The 23,094-nt window shown below is 37.0% G+C and overlaps 6 protein-coding genes across 8 annotated transcripts; 5 read left to right on the forward strand and 1 right to left on the reverse strand.

The window, feature by feature from the left end:
- Positions 1–1,176: 1,176 nt before the first annotated feature.
- On the reverse strand, positions 1,177–3,331 carry LOC132175060 (uncharacterized). Its single transcript, XM_059586869.2, has one exon. The coding sequence runs from the start codon at positions 3,183–3,185 to the stop codon at positions 1,815–1,817; it is 1,371 nt and encodes a 456-aa protein (XP_059442852.2). The 5' UTR covers positions 3,186–3,331; the 3' UTR covers positions 1,177–1,814.
- An 842-nt stretch (positions 3,332–4,173) lies between these two features.
- LOC132173488 (uncharacterized) lies at positions 4,174–6,500 on the forward strand (the record flags this gene model as incomplete). The annotated part of the gene is made up of 2 exons (XM_059585002.2): positions 4,174–4,304; positions 4,396–6,500. Coding segments are annotated over 2 exons (1,497 nt in total), but the record flags the coding sequence as incomplete, so codon positions are not given.
- A 3,414-nt stretch (positions 6,501–9,914) lies between these two features.
- On the forward strand, positions 9,915–12,096 carry LOC132173555 (uncharacterized). The gene has a single exon (XM_059585070.2). The coding sequence runs from the start codon at positions 9,977–9,979 to the stop codon at positions 11,360–11,362; it is 1,386 nt and encodes a 461-aa protein (XP_059441053.2). The 5' UTR covers positions 9,915–9,976; the 3' UTR covers positions 11,363–12,096.
- A 3,168-nt stretch (positions 12,097–15,264) lies between these two features.
- Positions 15,265–16,699, forward strand: LOC148587125 (uncharacterized). The gene has a single exon (XM_088514183.1). It carries the CDS (start codon positions 15,314–15,316, stop codon positions 16,697–16,699), a length of 1,386 nt encoding a protein of 461 aa, XP_088370309.1. The 5' UTR covers positions 15,265–15,313.
- Positions 16,700–18,133: 1,434 nt separating this feature from the next.
- LOC132173487 (uncharacterized) lies at positions 18,134–20,981 on the forward strand. Of its 3 annotated transcripts, none has more exons than XM_059585000.2 (2): positions 18,134–19,824; positions 20,741–20,981. In XM_059585000.2, the coding sequence occupies exons 1-2, from the start codon at positions 18,425–18,427 to the stop codon at positions 20,796–20,798; spliced, it is 1,458 nt and encodes a 485-aa protein (XP_059440983.2). In that variant the 5' UTR covers positions 18,134–18,424; the 3' UTR covers positions 20,799–20,981. The 3 variants fall into 3 exon arrangements, 2 of the variants coding, with proteins under 2 accessions (XP_059440983.2, XP_088370308.1); XR_015911676.1 differs by having other exon boundaries at positions 18,138–20,424; positions 20,741–20,810; XM_088514182.1 differs by having other exon boundaries at positions 18,490–20,981.
- A 956-nt stretch (positions 20,982–21,937) lies between these two features.
- On the forward strand, positions 21,938–22,507 carry LOC148587126 (uncharacterized). The gene has a single exon (XM_088514498.1). The coding sequence runs from the start codon at positions 21,938–21,940 to the stop codon at positions 22,505–22,507; it is 570 nt and encodes a 189-aa protein (XP_088370624.1).
- Positions 22,508–23,094: the final 587 nt, after the last annotated feature.

Here is a 23,094-nt window from a genome sequence, read left to right on the forward strand (position 1 = left end):
TCCTGAATTCAGCAGGATTTGTTTTCTCTTGAAAATCCCCTTGCCCACCGAACGAACCAGGCGTCCCCCCTGTGCGCGATCCTCCTTAAATTAGCAGGATTTTGTTTTCTCTCGAAAATCCCCTTGCCCACAACGAACTAGGCATCCAACCCCCCCCCCCCCCCCCTCCCCCCACCTTTTGCACGAGCATCCTGGCACGTTTTTATTTTTTTTCCTTGAAAATCTCCAAAGCACCGACATAAGCGTCCTCCCCTGCGCTCCATTTTTCACTGTCTACCGAATCTGCCCAGCTATCCTTGACACCCGATTTCCCTCTTCTCAACAAAGAATCTCCGAAGAGATTTCACTTCCACTGAGCCACCCTATGCATAGCTATTGGGCTCTGTAAACAGCTTTACAGTTGGCGACCTTCTGAAAACGGTTTTTCCTTATGAGTTGACAAAGTTAAGAAGCGTTTTCAGAGGTTCATATTTAAAAAACGTTGTTTGTGGGTTCCAATTAAGAAAAATATTTGATAACTTTTTGAAAAATATTGTGTTTTCAAAGAAACAAATACTAAGCATGCAACGCCAATTTCTTTTTCAGGTGTAAAAGCTGACTTTCTTATTGATTTAAAAAAAGAAAAAAAAGAAGAAGAAGAAATGTAGCCACCTTATGAAAGTAGCAGACATAGGTACATAATAATTTCAAGAGGGTTGTGTGGGCAAAATTTGAAATAACAGAACCCAAATGTAAGATTAGTGAGAAAGATGCTTTTAGTGATTTTTACGAGTAATTTTGGAAGTCCTTCTTGAGTTCCTTCAAGGATGATGTAGCTATTAAAATCATAATTTGATCAAAATTCAATAATGATCAATCATAAGTTCAATGGTGATTTTAATAGCCACATTATTTTAATTTGGAGGGACTCAAGAAGGACACAAGAGAGACTTGTAACATTACTCGATTTTCACGCATATCTTTTTTTATTTATTATTTATTTTTTTTAATTGAATAAGAGTAGAGTTATAGAAGAGAATCCTTCTCACTCCTGATCTGAAGGGAAGGAGTGGACGATCTTAAAAACAAAAATAGGGTGGGTTTCCCAATAACAAATCTAAAACAAACTAAAACATTGCAAAAATAATTACAAATGATAAAAAATTGGTTAAATAAGTGACTCAATCCTCTCAAGGAGCCGAAGTAGGCGGTTACAAAAGCAAAAAAAACACAAATTAAGGCAAACTTATATAAGCTCTCACTTGAAAATAGCAATAACCACCTGAAGGAGGCTGAAGCCAAAAATTCACTATCATAGCTCGATGTAGGGACTGAAAAGCTACCAACACAAATCAGTTACAAAAGTTTCCAATAAAAAATCAAGATGCCAACGATCTGGGAGACAGTAACCCACCAAAAACAAGTTCAGAAAAACCAACAAAACAAGATTTTTTTTTTTTTTTTTACAAGAAAACAACTTAAAACTCCAAATAACAACAGATCCGGTGGATGGAGTGGCGGAAAAAGGCTTGCGGAGGCTGAGAACGGCGCATGGGCTGAAAAGTTAAATATGATAAAATCCGATCATAAGGCCTCGCACGCTTGGACATCCTAGAATGCCTTGATATTTGAACTACTTTTGCAAATTACATAATCCTCCCGAGTAATCAGACTACTCCAGGATCTGCTTCTCCTGAAATGTAGTTCTGTTATGCAGATGGATTAAAGCATATGAAGCTGTTGCAAAACTTCTGAAATTTATTGCATTGTTGCATTCCTTGGATGAACTCATGATGTTTTGGCAATGCCCTGAGCATTGGATGATCTCATGGTACTCACATTTTCAAATCAATGGAGAAGCCTTGAAATTCCATATTCCCTTGGTGTGCCCTAACAACATCAGGGACCTCATTTTGATACTTGGTCACTAACTTCTCCACAAATTTGTTCTCAGGCATTGCAATCGCATGAAAAATACTAGTATTTTCCTTGATCAGCCTCTTTGAAATCAAAAGTTGCAGAACTGAACACCTTGGAATAATTCTCTTCTCCAAGCTAAACAGTAGAATATTAGGATTCTTGGAGATTAGAGAAGGCTTCATCTTCAGTTTGTTCACAAAGAAACTCATTGATTTCTTGATCTTCTTCTCTGAAACACTCATAAAAAATGGTTGGCTTTTGAATGCTGAAAAGATCTCATCCTCTGACAAACCAAAACTTCTATAAGCTTTCATCTTTTGCTCCCACAGTGTTTTACTCATTGCCATGGAACGGATGGCTATAACAAATAGCAGATTGTTGGGATCAAAACCCAATTTCATAACTTCGCTAATAATCTCACTAAAACGAAAAGTAGACATATGCAGTGATCTTGATCCAAAAAGAAAGAGTTTCAAAGCTAATGACTGGGGCACACCATGGCTGATCAACATCGACATGTTGGGCTTGAGCACTTTTTCCACATTAGCTACAATTACCCTGTAGTCTGCCTTTATAGCCTTTAAAACATTCTCATCAGTGCCAAGAATCCGCCTAAGCTCTTGAACACAAGGAATGATTTGCTTTTCGAGGCTCCTTTCTAGAATAGCAGGCTCCGTGGATAAAAGATTTGCAATTTCAGGAACTGACAAGCCCAAAGATTTGAAAAACTTCAACTTCGGCTTAAAGTTCTTGTCCGCATCATATAAATACAGTCGTGGACGCTTCATGGTCAAGGTTGATATTTGCTCATCACTGAAACCATGAGCTCTAAAGAAATCAACAACAGTGTATGCATCACTTTCAAGCACATGTGGGTATTTGTTAAGCATTTTCCCAAGGCTAGCGCTAGAGAACCCCAAGGATTCAAACAACTCCATGTTGGGCTTAAGGGTATTCTCTAAATCAGCCAAAAGCAATAGTGGACGACTGCTAATTAAGTTTCTGATATGGGTCCGAGTCAAACCGTGAGTTCTCAACAGGTCCAGAACTGAGTTGGGGTTCTTTGGGTTCTCAATGTTGAGCTTCTTGGAAGCTGAAATGGCTGAATCCAAGGACAACCCACATGAGTTTTGGAGGAGGGAGACTGTTAGAGATTGTGGGTTCTTGGAATTAGGGAGTTCTGCGATGGGTTTGACAGAGGAGGTTGAGAAGAAGTGGCCATGGGTAAGGGATGAAGCTTTGTGCTTCAATTCTTGGGGCAGTTTTATGCAAATTAAACGAAGCATTTGATTTGATTGAGAAACAAAGCTTGTTGCTTAAGGTGCAAGCAATGAAGAATGGTTACCTGGGTTGAGATTTGGAGTCGGTATGTAGTGCTATTGAACTGCTTCAAGCCTTCTTGAAGCATTTGCCCCCTCCTCTCTTCGGTTTAACCTATTCCATCCCCATCGCACCCACAAGAATATATACGGAGAAAATACCATTTACCCTTTACTAACAAATTTTAAAAAGTTGCACACTTTTTCCTCTAATTACCGTTTTGTTGTAAATTATACATTCATTAATATCTAGTGTTAAAAATTAAAATATAGCCCCCCCCCCCCCTCCCCCCAAAAAAAAACACATTACAAGGGGACACATGTGATTTCTTCTTTTTTGAAAATGCTTGAATTATCCTTAAAATTTAATTTTAAAAAAATAGGTGAAAGGGGACTAAGGTGACTAACCATCCATCGACAGAGTTGGTTAAGCCACTCAAACTATTTTACGGGAGTTGAGCTACCCTCACAAGGAAGGGCGAAACAATTTTAGTTAAGTGGGCAAAACTAAGAAAAAATAAAACGTCTTAGAAGGTACAAATTAATTTTAGAAGTTTATCCCATAAAAAGATATATTTTTAGGAAAATTACATCTTTTGCATTAACTCAAATCAAAACATAAAATACTCGCAAGCTTTTACCACGTCATAACACTTTTAAAAAAAAAAATTAAAAATTATTAGGGTACGTTTAGAATTGCAATTTTATAAGAATAATTTGTGTTTTTAAAAGATATCACAAAACGTAAGCCGTTTGATATTGTAATTTAAAAAAGATTTAATCTAAAAAAAAAAAAAAAATTTACAATTTCTATAAACAAGCTAGGTGATGTTCATTTGAAAATACACAAATTTAAACTAAAATTATAATTTTGTATAACAAATATTTGATAAAATATAATTTTTAACCCTCTTTTACTGTCTTTGCAATCCATTCCGCATCGGGCACACACTGATGGGAAAAGGCGAAATCGACTTGCCTTCCGATTGTGCTTGAGCGGGACAAAAGCCAGAAAGAGGAGGAAGTAAATGCTTCAAGCAATAGCAGTTCAATAGCATCACATACCATCTCTAAATCTCAACCCAGGTAACCATTCTTCACTCTTTCCACCTAAATGAACAAGCTTTTTTTTCCAAACAAATCAAATGCTTCGTTTAATTTGCGTAAAACTGCCCCAGGAATTGAAGCACAGAGCTTCATCCCTTACCCATGGCCACTTCTTCTCAACTTCCTCTGTCAAACCCATTGCAGAACTCCCTAATTCCAAGGACCCACAATCTTTAGTCTCCTTCCTCCAAAAATCATGTGGGTTGTCCTTGGAATCAGCCATTTCAGCTTCCAAGAAGCTCAACATTGAGAGCCCAAAAAACCCCAACTCAGTTCTGGACCTGTTGAGAACTCACGGTTTGACTCAGACCCACATTAGAAACTTAATTAGCAGTCGTCCGCTACTGCTTTCGGCTGATTTAGAGAATACCCTTAAGCCCAACATGGAGTTGTTTGAATCCTTGGGGTTTTCTTGCGATAGGCTTGCGAAAATACTTAACAAAGACCCACGTGTGATTGAAAGTGATGCATACACTGTTGTTGAGTTCTTTAGAGCTCATGGTTTCAGCGATGAGCAAATATCAACTTTGACCATGAAGCGTCCTCTATTGTATTTACTCAATGCACACAAGATCTTTAAGCCAAAGTTGGAGTTTATCAAATCTTTGGGCTTTTCGGATCTTGAAATTGCAAAGCTTTTATCCACGGAGCCTTATATTCTAGAACGAAGCCTCGAAAAGCAAATCATTCCTTGTGTCCAAGAGCTTAGGCGGATTCTTGGCACCGATGAGAATGTCTTAAAGGCTATAAAGGCATGCCACTCTCTACTTGAATATAATGTGGAAGAAGTGGTACAGCCCAACATGTCGATGTTGATAAGCCATGGTGTACCCGAGTCATTTGTTTTGAAAATGTTCTTGAATCATCCAAGGTCGCTACTTGTGAGGAGTAATCGGTTTAGTGAGATTGTTAGTGAAGTTATGAAATTGGGTTTTGATCCCAATTGCGCAGCATTTGTTGTGGCCATCCGTGTGATGGCAGTAATGAGTAAGACACTGTGGGAGCAAAAGGTGGAAGCTTATAAAAGTTTTGGTTTGTCAAATGATGAGATCTATTCGGCATTCAAAATGAAACCATTGTTTATGCTTGTTTCAGAGAATAAGATCAAAAAATCAATGGCTTTCTTTGTGAACAAGCTAAAGATGAAGCCTTGGCTGATTTCCAAGAATCCTTATATTATAACGCTCAGCTTGGAGAAAAGGATTATTCCGAGGTGTTCAGTTTTGCTACTTTTATTGTCGAAGGGATTTGTTACGGCAGATACTAGCCTTGTTACGGTGTTGAAAATGACAGAGAAAAAATTTGTGGAGAAGTTAGTGTGCAAGTATCAGAATGAGGTTCCTGATGTTGTTATAGCACACCAAGGCCAGGTAGAGTTTCAAGGGTTCGCCATTGATTTGACAATGCGAGTCATCATGAGATCATCAAATGCTTAGGGCATATTGCTAAAAGATAAGGAGTTCATTTTGAGTTCATGATGTTGGCAGTCTGCCGTTTATCTTTGTCCAAGGAATTCGATGATGAAATAAATTCCAGGTTCTGCAATGGCTTCATTCAGTTTAATCCATCTGAGATCAAGAAATCAATGGCTTTCTTTGTGAACAAGCTGAAGATGTAGCCTTGGCTGATTTCCAAGAATCCTTATATTATAACGCTCAGCTTGGAGAAAAGGATTATTCCGAGGTGTTCAGTTTTGCTACTTTTATTGTCGAAGGGATTTGTTACGGCAGATACTAGCCTTGTTACGGTGTTGAAAATGACAGAGAAAAAATTTGTGGAGAAGTTAGTGTGCAAGTATCAGAATGAGGTTCCTGATGTTGTTATAGCACACCAAGGCCAGGTAGAGTTTCAAGGGTTCGCCATTGATTTGACAATGCGAGTCATCATGAGATCATCAAATGCTTAGGGCATATTGCTAAAAGATAAGGAGTTCATTTTGAGTTCATGATGTTGGCAGTCTGCCGTTTATCTTTGTCCAAGGAATTCGATGATGAAATAAATTCCAGGTTCTGCAATGGCTTCATTCAGTTTAATCCATCTGAGATCAAGAAATCAATGGCTTTCTTTGTGAACAAGCTGAAGATGTAGCCTTGGCTGATTTCCAAGAATCCTTATATTATAACGCTCAGCTTGGAGAAAAGGATTATTCCGAGGTGTTCAGTTTTGCAACTTTTATTGTTGAAGGGATTTGTTACGGCAGACACTTGCCTTGTTACGGTGTTGAAAATGACAGAGAAAACATTTGTGGAGAAGTTAGTGTGCAAGTATCAGAATGAGGTTCCTGATGTTGTTATAGCACACCAAGGTAAGATAGAATTTCAAGGGTTCGCCATTGATTTGACAATGTGAGTCATCATGAGATCATCAAATGCTTAGGGCATTGCCAAAAGATAAGGAGTTCAGTTTGAGTTCATGATGTTGGCAGTCTGCCGTTTATCTTTTTCCAAGGAATTCGATGATGAAATAAATTCCAGGCTCTGCAATGGCTTCATTCAGTTTAATCCATCTGAATTGTTTACCATTGTTCAGCAATAGAAACCAGTCAAACTTGAGCTGAACCTCTTATGTATACGGCATACCATGTCTGCCATTTTAAAGTGTTAGCTGTGTGGCACTGGAAATTTGACATTACAGGTTAAGAGAAGCAATCCCTGGCATGCTTTGATACACTGGTGGATGATGTTATTTGTAAGTGTTGAGGCATGTTAGGATGTTCAGGTGTGTGAGGCCATACTATCAGATTTCACTCCGAAACCATGAATTTTGAGCATTATTTCTATTCTTTGAAAGTGACCCCAAAATGTTTTGAGTAGTGCTACATACACTTCTATTTCCCCACACCCGTAGCTGACTTTTATAATCATTATTGAATTTGTGATTGATCTTTATTGGATTTTAATCTAATGATTGTTTTAAAAGTTACATATGGGTGTAAGGAAATGGATGTGAGAGTATGTGTAACATTACTCAAAAATTTTAGTTTCTTTTGTGCTGTATGTGCTTCAGTTTTTTTTTTTTTACTCGCAATGACTGATGAATGCCTATGCGGTCACTGTTTTAAATCTAAGCTTTCTGTGATCCTTCTATTTGCTGTTATAATGAGATTTAGTGATCTTGTATTTGGTGGGTTATCCTATATTGTAATTTTTCTGTTACTAGTATTTTCTTCAGAATTGTAATAGTCCCATGGCTTCATATATGTCGACCAAATTTGAGAAATGGAACATATTAAAGAAACTCAGCTTGACAGCTTCAACAAGTCTAGTTAATAATCATAAGAGTTTGATCTCTGGATAAGCACTTGTTCTTTGGACCTAGGGCATGGTTTATATGTGGGGCTTTAGTCACGGCTCTAAAGACTGTCGTTTTTTTTTTTTTTTATCTTTTCCTAAGCAAGTACATGAAAACAGGGGAGGGGGGAAAACATCAAGGGGAAAACGAAAATTATGGGTGGTCAGCGTAACAAAGACCACAATACAATCAGTACAGTGTAGTAAAAAACCTAAAAGCATATATTGAAAGAATATGACCATTGGATAATATAGCTGTTGGATAATATGACCGTGGGAAAATATGATTGTTAGAAAAGTGACTAGTTGAAAAATTAAAATAATCATAAAAAAAGAATAAAGAAAAAGAAAAGAAAGAGTATTTAAATGGTATAGAGAAATAGAAAGAAGCCATTGTATAATACATTTGAATAAAGAAGTAAAAAGTAGCTTATTCTCTAAGGTTTCGTTTGTTTTGAGGTAAAATGTATTCTATCATAAAAGAATTTTAATGAAATCATTTTTCAAAAAAAAAAAATTAGAAAATATTTTTTGACGTTTGGCTCGTATGGAAAATGGGCGACAATGAAAAATAGTAAGCGACTTTTGGCAACCTCTAGCAGAGGTTCGTTGAACTCTGCGATGGTCTAATGATTTGTGAAGGATAAACTTAAACTTAAAAACTCATTTTACAAAATTTTCAAACAAAAACAATTTTTCAAAACTAAAAATTTTTTTTGGTCAAAACGAAAATGTTTTTAATGTAACTATTATTTTTGGTAACACCAAACACTAGAATAATACATAAAACATTTTTCAGAGAAATTTTGACATTAAAACAAACATGGCCTAAATTTATATTGAAATTTAGTGAAAGTAATTTATTTGTTAATTTTTTATAATGTGGTGAAACTATTATGAGTGCTCTATTAGTTGCTTATCGAGTAATGCTACAAGTTCCTTTTGTGTCCCTCCAAGAATTATGTGGCTTTTAAAATCACCATTGAGCCTGTGATTGATTATTATTAGATTTTGATCAAATGGTGATTTTATGAGCCACATTATTCTTGGAGGGATATAAGAGGGACTTCTAGAATTACTCGTTGCTTATCCGCTTGCATTGCTTCCTATGTATGTCATCAATACGTTGTTCTAAGAGCTTGTTTGCGATTGCGTTTGAGAAATATAGCTTTTAATTAAAATTGTTTTAAAAAATGCTTTTTGGCAAAAGCTTTATTTTTTAGCTTTTGCTAAAAGTGTATTTTGGTCATTTTTAGGCTTTTTGGACCCTTAAAAAACGCTTTTAATTTTTTTACCAAACAACTTTTCAATTTTTTTTTTACCAAACACTACTTTTTTCTTCAAATTGGCTTTTTGAGTGTTAAACACACTTTTATGCTTTTCAAATGCAATCTCAAACAAGCCTTAAATGGTTGAGCATATGAGGTGAGAGCCTATGATAAGAATAATTGGTATCAGGGGGTTCATTTGGGTTTGCGATTTATTTCTATTCTACTCAATTTAATTCAAAATTTCGAATATTGAGGAGAAAAAAGAGTTTAGATTATGTTTGAGTTGTTTGAAATATATATATTACAAAAAAGAAAAAGAAAAAGATAAGAAAAAATAATAATTTGGGGTGGCTTGATCACCCTGAAAACAGGCGGGGGTGGCTAAAAACCACTAGGGGGTATCGGCCACCCTTGAAATGGATGGGGGGAGGCCAAGCCAGCCCAACTAGTTTTGGGGGTGGCCAATCCACCTTCTAGGATGGATCAACCACCTTCAAAACTAATGGGAGTGATCAAGTCACCTCCGAAAACCAATCAAGGATGGTTGATTCACACTTTGGGAGATGGATAGGTCACCTTGAGACTTTTAAGGGTGATCCAGCAAACCACCCCTATATATATATATATATATATATATATATATATATATATATATATATATATAATTTTATTGATTTTAAAAAATTATATAAATTTTTAAATTGAGTTTAGTGCAAAGGGTGTAAAATCAACTAAAAAAAAAAGATAAAGATAAAAAAGTATAGAAGAATTAGGAAGAGTTGTCTTCCCAACCAAGCAAAATATCGATGCCTTCGGAAATAATCACACAGATAACCAGGCTTTATATTTGGTTAATAGAAATTGGAAATGGTGAAATCTTCATCTTGAAACCTCCATAAGAAGAGTCCTATGGAGACTCTCACACGTCCTTTTTGTTTAGATACCGGAAAACCAGAAAGAGAGGGACGCCGATACATCAAGCAGCCCAAGAGCATCGCGTACCAATTTACCATCTTCAAATCTCAACCCAGGTAACCATTCTTCGTTTCTTTCCGCCTAAAGTTGTCAGCTTTTTACTTAATCAAATCGGATGTTTCGTTTATTTTGCAAAGAAGTGCCCCTACAATTAGGGCACAAAGCTTCACCAGGACTTAGCCATGGCCACTTGTTCTCAACCTCCACTCTAAAAACCATTTCAGAAGTCCCTAATTCCAAGGACCCACAATCTCTGACAGTCTCCTTCCTCCAAAACTCATGTGGGTTGTCCTTGGAATCAGCCATTTCAGCTTCCAAGAAGCTCAAGAAGCTCAACATTGAGAACCCAAAGAACCCCAACTCAGTTCTGGACCTGTTGAGAACTCACGGTTTGACTCAGACCCACATCAGAAACTTAATTAGCACTCGTCCACTATTGCTTTTGGCTGATTTAGAGAATACCATTAAGCCCAACATGGAGTTGTTTGAATCCTTGGGATTCTCTAACACTAGGCTTGCAAAAATGCTTAGCAGAGAGCCACGTGTGCTTGAAAGTGATGCATACACTGTTGTTGAGTTCTTTAGAGCTCATGGTTTCAGTGATGAGCAAATATCAACTTTGACCATGAGGCGTCCAAAGTTGTATTTTCTCAATGCACACAAGATCTTTAAGCCAAAGTTGGAGTTTTTCAAATCTTTGGGCCTATCGGATCTTGAAATTGCAAAGCTTTTATCCACGGTGCCTTATATTCTAGAACGAAGCCTCGAAAACAAAATCATTCCTTGTGTCCAAAAGCTTAGGCGGATTCTTGGCACTGATGAGAATGTCTTAAAGGCTATAAAGGCATGCCACTCTATAGTTAAATGTAATGTGGAAGAAGTGCTACAGCCCAACATATCGTTGTTGAAAAGCAATGGTGTACCCGAGTCATTTGTTTTGAAAAGTTTCTTTAGTTGTCCAAATCCGCTACTTGTTAGGACTAATCGTTTGAGTGAGATTGTTAGTGAAGTTATGAAATTGGGTTTTGATCCCAATTGCCCGGGATTTGTTTTGGCCACCCGTGTGATGGCAGTAATGAGTAAGAAAATGTGGGAGCGAAAGGTTGAAGCTTATAAAAGTTTTGGTTTGTCAAATGATGAGATCTATTCAGCATTCAAAATGAGACCATTGTTTATGCTTGTCTCAGAGAAGAAGATCAATAAATCAATGGCCTTCTTTGTGAACAAGCTGAGGATGACGCCTTGGATGATTTCCAAGAATCCTTATCTTCTACGGCTTAGCTTGGAAAAAAGGATTATTCCGAGGTGTTCAGTTTTGCAACTTTTATTGTCGAAGGGGTTGATTATGGCAGATACTAGCCTTGTTCAGGTGTTGACAATGACAGAGAAAAAGTTTGTGGAGAAGTTAGCGTGCAAGTATCAGAATGAGGTTCCTGATGTTGTTATAGCACACCAAGGCAAGATAGAATTTCAAGGGTTCCCCATTGATTTGAAAAAGTGAGTCATCATGGGATCATCAAATGCTTAGGGCATTGCCAAAAGATAAGGAGTTCAGTTTGAGTTCATGATGTTGGCAGTCTGCTGTTTATCTTTGTCCAAGGAATTCGATGATGAAATAAATTCCAGGTTCTGCAATGGCTTCATTCAGTTTAATCCATCTGAATTGTTCACCATAGTTCAGCAATAGAAACTAATCAAACTTGAGCTGAACCTTTTATGTACACGGTAAGATAGAATTTCAAGGGTTCCCCATTGATTTGAAAATGTGAGTAGTATGAGATCATCGAATGCTTAGGGCATTGCCAAAAAATCATGAGTTCCTTATGTTGGCAGTGGGCTGTTTTCTTTATCTAAGGAATGCAACAATGCAATAAATTCCAGAGGTTTTGCATTACAGATTTACAGTTCAGGAGAAGGAAATCCTAGAGTAGTCTGATTACTCGGGAGGATGATGTAATTTGTAAAAGTAGTTCAAATGTCAAGGCATTCTAGGATGTTCAAGAGTGCGAGGCCTTATGATCAGATTTATCATAACTTTTTGAGATATGTGAGGAAAAGCACTGAAGACATCTTTCTCACTGCATTAATCTTATATTTTTGTTTTGGTATTCCAAATTTTGCCTATATATTCATTTGAAAAGAAATATAGGAAAACCTTTTTGGTGTGACATTTTTTCCCTCTTGACATTATTATCCACCTGTGTGTTACTTTCATTCATCGGTCAATAATAATGGTTAGTTTTAGTTGTTGTTTTGCGATTATCAGCCATTATATGGCAAAAGTATTGTTAAACACGCATTTAGCATATGATTGGATTCATGGTGTAAATGTATGTGGGTTGATTCTACCCATGTCTTATTTGTCTGTCATGGAGAAGCCAGGCTCTGGAATGGATGCTGTGGTCTGCTTAAGAAATTACTCCTGAACTCCATTTTAATAGAAACCCATCTGGTGAATGGTATGAAAGAAATGAGGTTAAGGTTGTCTAGTCACAGGGCTTCCAAACAGGGCTACAAAGACCATGTACTTTGGTCTTTTCCTTCTTGTGTTAATATATAGGAGACAATTCTTTTAGTCATTCTGTTTGTGTGAATGTGACTTTTCGCTGGATTCATCAATCTTTTATTTATTTATTTTTTCTGTTTTTCCTAACCTGACATTCTTTTAGCTGTAATCACTGGGAGATGTGCTTCATTTCCTGAGAAAGTAGATATTACATTTTGATTATTTTTCATTTTTCCTCTGATTTTGGAAGACCAGAGTCTTGCTAGAATGTCAAGATTCATTTATGATAGGAGTGCTATATTCAGTTTCCTTCAAACCAAAATTTCTCAGCTTACTTTTAGAATGAAATTTTATAATTCATTTGTGATAGAATAATATTAGAAATTCCAACACTTTTCCCCAAATTCCTTTTTCCAAATGATCTGAACCACACATTCATTTAAGAAACAAAAATAATATAAATATATTTATTTATTGAATGGATCAGATCATTTGGAAAAAAGTGTTGGGATGCCTAGCAGCCTTCTTTGTAATATAACGATGCAATTATAAATATTTTCTTTTGTGATATTGTTCTCTCCAAACATCATTTTGCTTCAAATCTATTCAGTGATTGAAAATTTCTTTTCGTTTTCTTCATCCTCATACTTAAAATGCTGATGATATCTTATATATATATATATATATATATATATATATATATATATATATATAAAATATTTTTATGTCCTCCCATTTCTTTGGCCAAAACTTGATTGTAATATTTGTGGCGTGCACAATTGAAAATTTTCTGTGCCAACTTCAGCATCCCTCTTACTAGCTTTTCTATTCCCATCTAACCATAGAAAACCGATGGTTCCTAGGGATTTGATGGACCGATGGCCCCCCTGCCGATGACCAATCGACAATGGGATGTCAACCCCCACTAACCGTAGGAGACCTGTCTGAGAGCCCTCCGACCAAGGGTTCCTCATTCGAAGGGCTACATAACGGATGAGGTACACATATGGAGATTCAGGTATATAAGGAAAATCACTCTTTTCTTTAACTATCTTGTCTATTTTGGACTCGAGATCCCAGGAGGAAAGATCAACCCAATAAGAAAGGGAATTGGCAGGGGAACGTAGAAGAGAAGATCTTTGCAATGACTCACTGCCTTCCATATCAGGCTGCCTCCAATACCTTCTGAATTTGGCTTACATTATTTTATGGTAGTACTATAAAAGAAGACAACCCAGACAACCCTTAAGCGTAACCTACTTGCAGCTTGCCATCCTCTCTTGCTTAGCTTCCTGTCATTTACAAAATTGTCTTACTGACTTGGGCATGAAAGTGTCCCCTGCTAGTATCCTCGGTAAGTTACCCGTGCCCTTCAATTTGTCTTTACGGGCGCACTTGGTTGGATTTGGGTGGTGTGGTCAACAGTAGCAACAATTTATATTTAAATCATTGTTGACAATAAAATAATGACCTCTCCTTGTTTCAACAATTTGAATGAAAGAAACTCTTGAGGAACCGTGGGCTCGTTTGGTGATGCTTTTTAAGACAACTTTTTTACTTTTAGTCTTTACTTTAATAAATAACTCAAAATACAAAATACGCATAAAACAGTCAAAATTACTTTCTTCTTCATGCCACATCTGAATCAAAAAGCAAAAAACCACCGTCTAAAAAATTTACCAAACGAATCCCATATTTTTGTCTTTTGTTGGAGAGAACAAGTGGGTTGTTGAATGTAATTCTTGAGATTATTCTTTGCCAAACAAGTTTTGCACAAAGTTGGGGACGAAGGTGCCAACATAACCAACCCCAACAACAAAGAAGGCAATGGATTGGTGAAAGAGGTATATGAAGTATCGGTTCTTTCCAATGGCAAGGCTGCAAGGTCATAGCACATGGAAAATAAGAGATAGGCCACAACAGCAGGTTCTCTCAACACGTCTGTTAATGTGCAATGCAGTCCTTATAGTGGATTATTACAGTGTTCTTTTGGCTTCAGTCTCTTTCTAGTTGTTGTTGCTAGTTTCAAATGAGGGTTCAAATAGGTTCGTCTTCATCTGTGTTGTTTTTGCTTTTGTAACCGCTTTGAGCGGCCCCTTGAGAGGACCAGGTCACTTGTTTGATCAATTTTATACCGTATGTAATTATTGTCGCATTGCTTTAGTTTGTTCTGGATCTGTTGTTGGAGAGCCCACCTCATTTTCGGTTTTAATTAAGATCACTCACTTCTTCCTTTCGAGATCAGGAGTGGAAATGATCATTTCTTATAACCATTTCCTTATTTATTTAGAACAAAAAAATAAAATAAAATAAAATAAATAAAAAATTGTAAACTTTATATCTTAAATTTTTCATATTAGATATAGTATACCAGCTGAAATCATTAAAATATGTGTAAAGTTTATAAACAAAAAAATTGTAAACTTTATATCCTCAATAAAATAAGTGTATATTTTAAAGAAATATAATTTTTAGGTTGATTTTTTTAGTTGTTTTATATTAATATTTTTATGTTACAAATAAAAATTGATATTTATTAGTTAATATAATTAAATAAAAATAAAAATATAAGAAATATTTTCTGATTTTCCGTAGTAACCAAACCTAAAAAAATCCTCATCAAAATACTTATTGATTTTCAAATATGAAAGAATTGCTGGGATGAGAGATGATCGGATTTGGTGTTTTGTTGTAAACCAAGCCGAACATTTCCTGGGCCTGCTGGTTAGCCCAAGCCTTGTCGACTTGTAGACAATGTCGAACTCACGTTTTGTTCATTAAATATACTCTGTTTAGATACCGGAAAACCAGAAAGAGAGGGACGCCGATTCATCAAGCAGCCCAAGAGCATCGCGTACCAATACACCATCTTCAAATCTCAACCCAGGTAACCATTCTTCGTTTCTTTAAGCCTAAAGCTATCAGCTTTTTTCTCAATCAAATCGAATGTTTCGTTTATTTTGCAAAGAAGTGCACCTACCATTAAGGCACAAAGCTTCACCAGTACTTAGCCATGGCCACTTGTTCTCAACCTTCAATCTAAAAACCACATCAGAATGCCCTAATTCCAAGGACCCACAACCTCTGACAGTCTCCTTCCTCCAAAACTCATGTGGGTTGTCCTTGGAATCAGCCATTTCAGCTTCCAAGAAGCTCAAGAAGCTCAACATTGAGTACACAAAGAACCCCAACTCAGTTCTGGACCTGTTGAGAACTCACGGTTTGACTCAGACCCACATCAGAAACTTAATTAGCACTCATCCACTATTGCTTTTGGCTGATTTAGAGAATACCCTTAAGCCCAACATGGAGTTGTTTGAATCCTTGGGATTCTCTAGCACTAGCCTTGCGAAAATGCTTAACAGAGAGCCACGTTTGCTTGAAAGTGATGCATACACTGTTGTTGAGTTCTTTAGAGCTCATGGTTTCAGCGATGAGCAAATATCAACTTTGACCTTGAGGCGTCCAATGTTGTATTTACTCAATGTGCACAAGAACTTTAAGCCGAAGTTGGATTTTTTCAAATCTTTGGGCTTGTCGGATCTTGAAATTGCAAAGCTTTTATCCACTGTGCCTTATATTCTAGAAGGAAGCCTCGAAAACAAAATCATTCCTTGTGTCCTACAGCTTAGGCGGATTCTTGGCACTGATGAGAATGTCTTAAAGGCTATAAAGGCATGCTATTATATACTTCAATGTAATGTGGAAAGAGTGCTACAGCCCAACATATCGATGTTGATAAGCCATGGTGTACCCAAGTCATTTGTTTTGAAATGTTTATTTATTCGTCCCTCGGCGCTACTTGTGAGGACTTGTCGGTTGACTGAGGCTGCTAGTGAAGGTATGAAATTGGGTTTCGATCCCAATTGCCTGGGATTTGTTGTGGCCATCCGTGTGATGGCAATAACGAGTAAGAAACTGTGGGAGGAAAAGGTGGAAGCTTATAAAAGTTTTGGTTTGTCAAATGATGAGATCTATTCGGCATTCAAATTGAAACCATTGTTTATGCTTGTTTCAGAGAAGAAGATAAAGAAACTGATGGGTTTCTTTGTGAACAAACTGAAAATGAAGCCTTCGCTGATTTCCAAGAATCCTATTCTTCTACTGCTTAGCCTGGAGAAAAGGATTATTCCAAGGTGTTCAGTTTTGCAACTTTTGATGTCAAAGGGGTTGATTAAGGCAGATACTAGCATTGTTCATGCCTGGAAAATTACTGAGAAAGAGTTTGTCAACAAGTTTGTGTGCAAGTATCAGAATGAGGTTCCTGATGTTGTTAGAGCACACCAAGGCAAGATAGAATTTCAAGGGTTCCCCATTGATTTGAAAATGTGAGTCATCATGAGATCATCAAATGCTTAGGGCATCAACAAAAGATAAGGAGTTCAGTTTTAAATTATATACTCTTCACGATTTTGTTTTAAAATCTCATTTTTTGCTTGCAAAAACGTCCACTTTATCCTCCAAACTAAGGTTTTGTACAGGGTAGTACTAATAATTGAGAGCTGCTGCCATACGGTTGTGGCAGAAAACATGGGTTTTCTGCCCACCAATCACAACATGGCACATCAACATTTTAAGAAAAATGCAAAAACTTAAAATGAGAACAAAACACAAAAAAAAAAAAAAAATGAGGACAAAAATGAGGAACCACCAGCCCCATCTGGGTGGCCGGCGCGGCCACCCCCAGGCCACGGGGTGGCCGGCGCAACCACCCCATGGCCATGGGGTGGCTCGCAGGCCACCCCAGATCTGGCTGGGGTGGCCTGCGCGACCACTCCCAGGCCACGGGGTGGCCGCGCCGTGGTGGCTGGGGTGGCTACGGGCCACCCCTAAAGGGCGGAAGTGGAAGCGGCGTTTTCGGGGCGGCGGCTTCAGGCGGAGGTGGGCGGCAGGTCAATGTGGGAGGAATAATATGGTGTTTTGTTCTCATTTTGAGTTTATGTGCTAAGCTGAGGTGTCAGCTTGTGAGTGGTGGGCAGAAAACCCTCCCTTTTTGCCTTGACCGAATTGAAGTTATTCCCCTAATAATTATGGTTGACAATTCGTGTTTTTGTGTTTATTTTATTTTGGACTTTTTGATATTTTAGCGGGACATTAAGGTTAAGGTTCTCTGGCCTATTTAAACCTAGTTTTCTATTGTATTTAGTAGCTTATAAATGAATTCAGAAAATTGAACGATCCCTCTTATCTTCTTTCTCCCTTCTTTTCCCCTCTTTGGGGCTTCATCATCTTCTGGTAGGCTTATGTTCTCATGGTTTCTGCTCTTTTTTAAATCTCTTCTCAAGCTTGTGTTTGTCCTACATCAAAAGGTCATCAATCTACCCAGGGTTAATGGCATATAACAAAGAGTAACTTCACTTACCATTGGTTAATGACATGTAACCGGGGTTAACTTTATCTACCAATGGTTAATGCCATGAATCAAAGGTTATTTTCTCTAAGGCTTGGTTTATTTTGAATTTTGAGGTAAAATGTATTTTGTCATAAAAATATTACCAAAAAATCAATTTTTAAATCCTATCAAATGCCTTGAAAATTATCAAAATACCCTCATTTAAAAAAAAAAAAAAAAAAAACTGATGGGTCTGCAAACCCGTGGGTTTGGTTATGACCCAAGGTCATTGTTTTTTTCTTCTTAAATTCTAATTAAGGGTAAATTTGAAATTTTATAAATTTTTTAAGAATATAAAAGGTTATTTTACTCATTTTGCCATTTGATTTAATGCCAAGCTATAATGGAAGGGGGCAGCATCGTAAAAAATTAAAATTAACTTTGCGACTAAAAACGCTTTTAAGTTGAATTAGGTTTTGTGAATTTTTTTTTTCTTTTTTTAAACCTCTAAAAACTACTTGTTTTCTTTTATCGCTTCGGGCAAAGAGTTTTGGGTGCGCCATGAGTTGTGCGTTAGCGATGGAATAGGCGAAACCGGCTTGGCTTGGGATTGTGGTGGGGGGACAAAAGCCAGAAAGAGGAGGAAGCAAATGCATCGAGCAGTAGAATCACATACCATCTCTAAATCTCAACCCAGGTAACCATTCTTCACTCTTTCCACCTAAATGAAGGAGCTTTTTTTTTCTCAAACAAATCAAATGCTTCGTTTAATTTGCATAAAACTGCCCCAGGAATTGAAGCACAAAGCTTCATCCCTTACCCATGGCCACTTCTTCTCAACTTCCTCTCTCAAACCCATTGCAGAACTCCCTAATTCCAAGGACCCACAATCTGTAACAGTCTCTTTCCTCCAAAACTCATGTGAGTTGTCCTTGAAATCAGCCATTTCAGCTTCCAAGAAGCTCAACATTGAGAACCCAAAGAACCCCAACTCAGTTTTGGACCTGTTGAGAACTCACGGTTTGACTCGGACCCACATCAGAAACTTAATTAGCAGTCGTCCACTATTGCTGTTGGCTGATTTAGAGAATACCCTTAAGCCCAACATGGAGTTGTTTGAATCCTTGGGATTCTCTAGCACTAGCCTTGCGAAAATGCTTAGCAGTGAGCCACGTGTGCTTGAAAGTGATGCATACACTGTGGTTGAGTTCTTTAGAGCTCATGGTTTCAGAAATGAGCAAATATCAACTTTGACCATGAAGCGTCCACCATTGTATTTATTCAATGTGCACAAGAACTTTAAGCCGAAGTTGGATTTTTTCAAATCTTTGGGCTTGTCGGATCCTGAAATTGCAAAACTTTTATCCACGCAGCCTTCTATTCTAGAAAGGAGCCTCGAAAAGCAAATCATTCCTTGTGTTCAAGAGCTTAGGCGGATTCTTGGCACTGATGAGAATGTTTTAAAGGCTATAAAGGCAGAGTGCAGGGTAATTGAAGCTAATGTGGAAAAAGTGCTCAAGCCCAACATGTCGATGTTGATAAGCCATGGTGTGCCCCAGTCATTAGCTTTGAAACTGTTCTTTCTTGGACCAAGATCACTGCTTATGTCGACTTTTCGTTTCAGTGAGATTATTAGCGAAGTTATGAAATTGGGTTTTGATCCCAACAATCTGCTATTTGTTATAGCCATCCGTTCCATGGCAATGAGTAAAACACTGTGGGAGCAAAAGGTGAAAGCTTATAGAAGTTGTGGTTTGTCTGAGGATGAGATCTATTCAGCATTCAAAATCCAACCATTGTTTATGAGTGTTTCAGAGAAGAAGATCAAGACATCGATGAGTTTCTTTGTGAACAAACTGAAGATGAAGCCTTCGCTGATTTCGAAGAATCCTAATCTTCTACTGCTTAGCCTGGAGAAAAGGATTATTCCAAGGTGTTCAGTTTTGCAACTTTTGATGTCAAAGGGGTTGATTAAGGCAGATACTAGCATCGTTCATGTGTGGAGAATAAGTGAGAAACAATTTGTGGAGAAGTTTGTGTGCAAGTATCAGAATGAGGTTCCTGATGTTGTTAGAGCTCACCAAGGCAAGATAGAATTTCAAGGGTTCCCCCTTGATTTGAAAATGTGAGTCATCATGAGATCATCAAATGCTTAGGGCATCAACAAGAGATACGGAGTTCAGGTTCGACAATGGCTTCATTTAGTTTAATCCATCTGAATTGTTCACCATAGTTCAGCAATTGAAACTAGTCATAGTTGAGCAGAACCTTTAATGTATACGGTATACCGTGTTAAGCTGATAATTGAAGATCAACCCAACAACCAGATTCTAAGGATCTATTACAACTGTCAGACTTCAAGGGAAAACAATGTCACCTATCACAGGAAACATGGGGCCTCAATCCTCCTTAATTCAAGGCTTATTTCAGCATATTGTTTTAGTATTTCTGTGTAAACCTTTTAGTTGTAGTCCTTTAGATTGTCTCTTGCACCTTATGTACGTTCTCCTATATATATTGAACTAAGTCTAAGTGCTAAGTAAGACATTACAACCAAAACTCTCTTGGTGTCTTCAATCTAATATACTGTGTGTGCCATTTTACAGTGTTAGCTGTATGGCACTGGAAATTTGACATTACAGGTTAAGAGAAGTACACCCGGGCATGCTCTGATACATGTAGGATGATGTTAGTGGTGAGTGTCAAGGCATTTTAGGATGTTCAGGTGTGTGAGGCCTTTTGATCAGATTTTACACTGAAACCATGAATTTTGAGCATTATTACTTTTCTTTAGAAGTGACCCCAGAATAGTTTAGTTTCTTTTGTGCTGTCTATTTTTTTTTTTTTTTTTTTTTAACTTAACAACGAACTTATCAATGCCTCTGTCTCTGTTTTAAAATCTTGATCTTTCTTTTGTGCTGTATGGAAATGATCGGTTCATTTTAGCTATGTCCCATGAAGTATTGATTTCATCTGCACTTCTTTAAGCTTTGCTCTTCGCATCCCACTACCATTTATATGTAAAGGTGGTTCACATGCAGGGATCTGTTGATTCTGCAAGTACTAAACCAGGAAGGAGAAAGGCTGCAGCAAGCTTGAGAGGAGGCAGTGGATTAGCAATCGACTGGAAATAACATTTTTCTGGTCAAAGGGATACCAAATTTTCTACCAAGAAATGGGTATCAAAATGATGTAGAGCTTATTCAGTGGTATTTGTAGCATTTCTTTTGATTAATTATTTTGATCATCTTCAATGAATAAATTCCAAATTATTTTGGTATTTATTTCTTTGTAAAAGATTTCTCGGGTGCTATTTAAAAAATAGCAATTTGGAAATGCAATTTTAAAAAACGCAGTTAAGCATTTGATAAAATTGTGATTTGGTCTCTAAGATTGCAATTCAATCTTTAAAAATCGCAATAATAAACTCCACATGGTAAAATTGAAGAATTCTTGACACATATTCAAGAAGTTTATCCTTGTTCTTGGCAGTATTCATCCTGTCTTTCTAGCAGCACCACTGGCAGATGCTTCTATTCACTGTCTATTACTGCACGTGGAATGTGACCATGTTTTTGTCTTCTTCTTTTCTGTTCTTTTTTTCTTCTTTAGATCACAAATTACAGATCAATCTGGACATGATGCATCCTTGTTCTTGGTAGTATTCATCCTGTCTTTCTAGCAGCACCACTGGCAGAAGCTTCTATTCATTGTCTATTACTGCAGAATGGGACCATGTTTTTGTCTTCTTCTTTTCTGTTCTTTTTTTCTTCTTTTAGATCACAAATTACAGATCAATCTGGACATGATGCACTCTTAGATTCTGTCCACGTGTTAAAATGACTCATGTAACCTTAGTATAAGGAGCATTCACATTTTTGCTATTTTGTTGAGCCAAGTACAAAAAAATGTATCCCAGCTCAAGTTTGTTGAGCACTGTAGCTCAACAATGTATATCATATATTAATAAAAAAATGATTTCTTTTATCTCTTCTCTAATAAAAAACTATTTTATCATCTCTCTTCTATAAAAATGAAAAACCACCCGGAAGCTGCAGAAATTGGCCTCTCGTGGGAGGGATTTCATCTCTATTTTTGAAGAAGTGGCAGCACATGGTGACATAGGAGAGGTGGAACTGTTCTCGGTAATTGCCAGACGCTTATGGTTAAGACGGAACCAGGTGGTACACGAAAGTTCTTTCATGCACCCAAATCAACTGCTGAAAGAATCAATATCAATGCTGGAGGAATACAAGGCAGCAAATATGGTGGAGGCAGCTCCTAAGCAGCAAATAATTTTACCATCAGTAGTGTGGCAGCCCCCTCCAATGTCAATGCTGAAAATCAACTGGGATGCTGCTGTGGGGAAAAACTGTAGAAGAATTGGCTTGGGTGTTATAGCTCGAGATTGTAATGGGCGGGTTATTGCAGCACGTAGCATAACCAGAATGATTGAAGTAGATCCGGCAATGGCAGAATCCATCGCAGCAGTACAAGGGCTGATTCTGGGCAAAGAGTTGAGCTCCAAAGGGTTAATCTTTGAAGGGGATGCAAAGCAGATTGTACATGAAGTTAATTCGCGCCAACCATGCAACAGTAGATATGGGCACTTTGTGGAAGATATCCAAGAGGGTATGGCGGGCCTTTATGATTCGTGCTTTAAATTTATCCCAAGAGACGGTAATTATGCAGCCCATGGTTTAGCCAAGGAGGCCATCAAACATGTCGTCGATATTACGTGGAGGAATGAAATACCCCCGTGTATCTATGATATCATAAAGAGAGAGGAAACTACACCTTCCCTCTGATTGTATCATTTTTTGAACGAGCTATGGAATAAAATATCCAGTTTTAAAAAAAAAAAATAAATAACTTGCTATTGAATGCTTTATTTTAGAACAATATGATGGTTAATAAGAAACTTGGTATTAAATGCTTCATTTTTTTTTTCTTCTTAAATATGACAATTAGAAAAAATACAAAATTTTTAAAAAATATGACCATTAGGAAAATAATTTTTTTTATAAAAAATATGATCATTAAAAAAAGACAAATTTTTAAAAAATATGATCGTTAGGAAATGACAGTTTAAAAAATATGATTGTTGAAGAAATAATAAAGAAATAATATTTAAATAGAATAGTGAAAGTAAATAGCTAAAATGCTAAGTCGGGCGTAAGTACTTTTAAAAAGTTGATAGTTAAAATAGAAAAAAGTGATTTTGGATAAATTTAGCAAAAATTTTGTTGAGCCAGATGTGAATGTTCTTAGCAATATTCAAAGAAATAGTCTAAAGAAATGATTCAAGTTATCATTTTTTTCATACTTTTTTTCTATCTCATCTTATAAATCATTCATTAGATTTGTGAACTATGTAAACTCCACACAAATTCAA

Source organism: Corylus avellana, chromosome 3, assembly GCF_965113065.1.
Source record: "Corylus avellana chromosome 3, dhCorAvel1.hap1.2, whole genome shotgun sequence".
NCBI lineage: Eukaryota > Viridiplantae > Streptophyta > Magnoliopsida > Fagales > Betulaceae > Corylus > Corylus avellana.

Excerpts from the sequence above, each read along its gene's own strand:
- LOC132175060 (XM_059586869.2), bottom strand. The coding sequence starts at position 3,185 with ATGCTTCGTTTAATTTGCATAAAACTGCCCCAAGAATTGAAGCACAAA.
- LOC132173555 (XM_059585070.2), top strand. The coding sequence starts at position 9,977 with ATGTTTCGTTTATTTTGCAAAGAAGTGCCCCTACAATTAGGGCACAAA.
- LOC148587125 (XM_088514183.1), top strand. The coding sequence starts at position 15,314 with ATGTTTCGTTTATTTTGCAAAGAAGTGCACCTACCATTAAGGCACAAA.
- LOC132173487 (XM_059585000.2), top strand. The coding sequence starts at position 18,425 with ATGAAGGAGCTTTTTTTTTCTCAAACAAATCAAATGCTTCGTTTAATT. Across the intron at positions 19,825-20,740 it reads TTCCCCCTTGATTTGAAAAT|GGATCTGTTGATTCTGCAAG; the intron begins GTGAGTCATCAT and ends GTTCACATGCAG.
- LOC148587126 (XM_088514498.1), top strand. The coding sequence starts at position 21,938 with ATGCTGGAGGAATACAAGGCAGCAAATATGGTGGAGGCAGCTCCTAAG.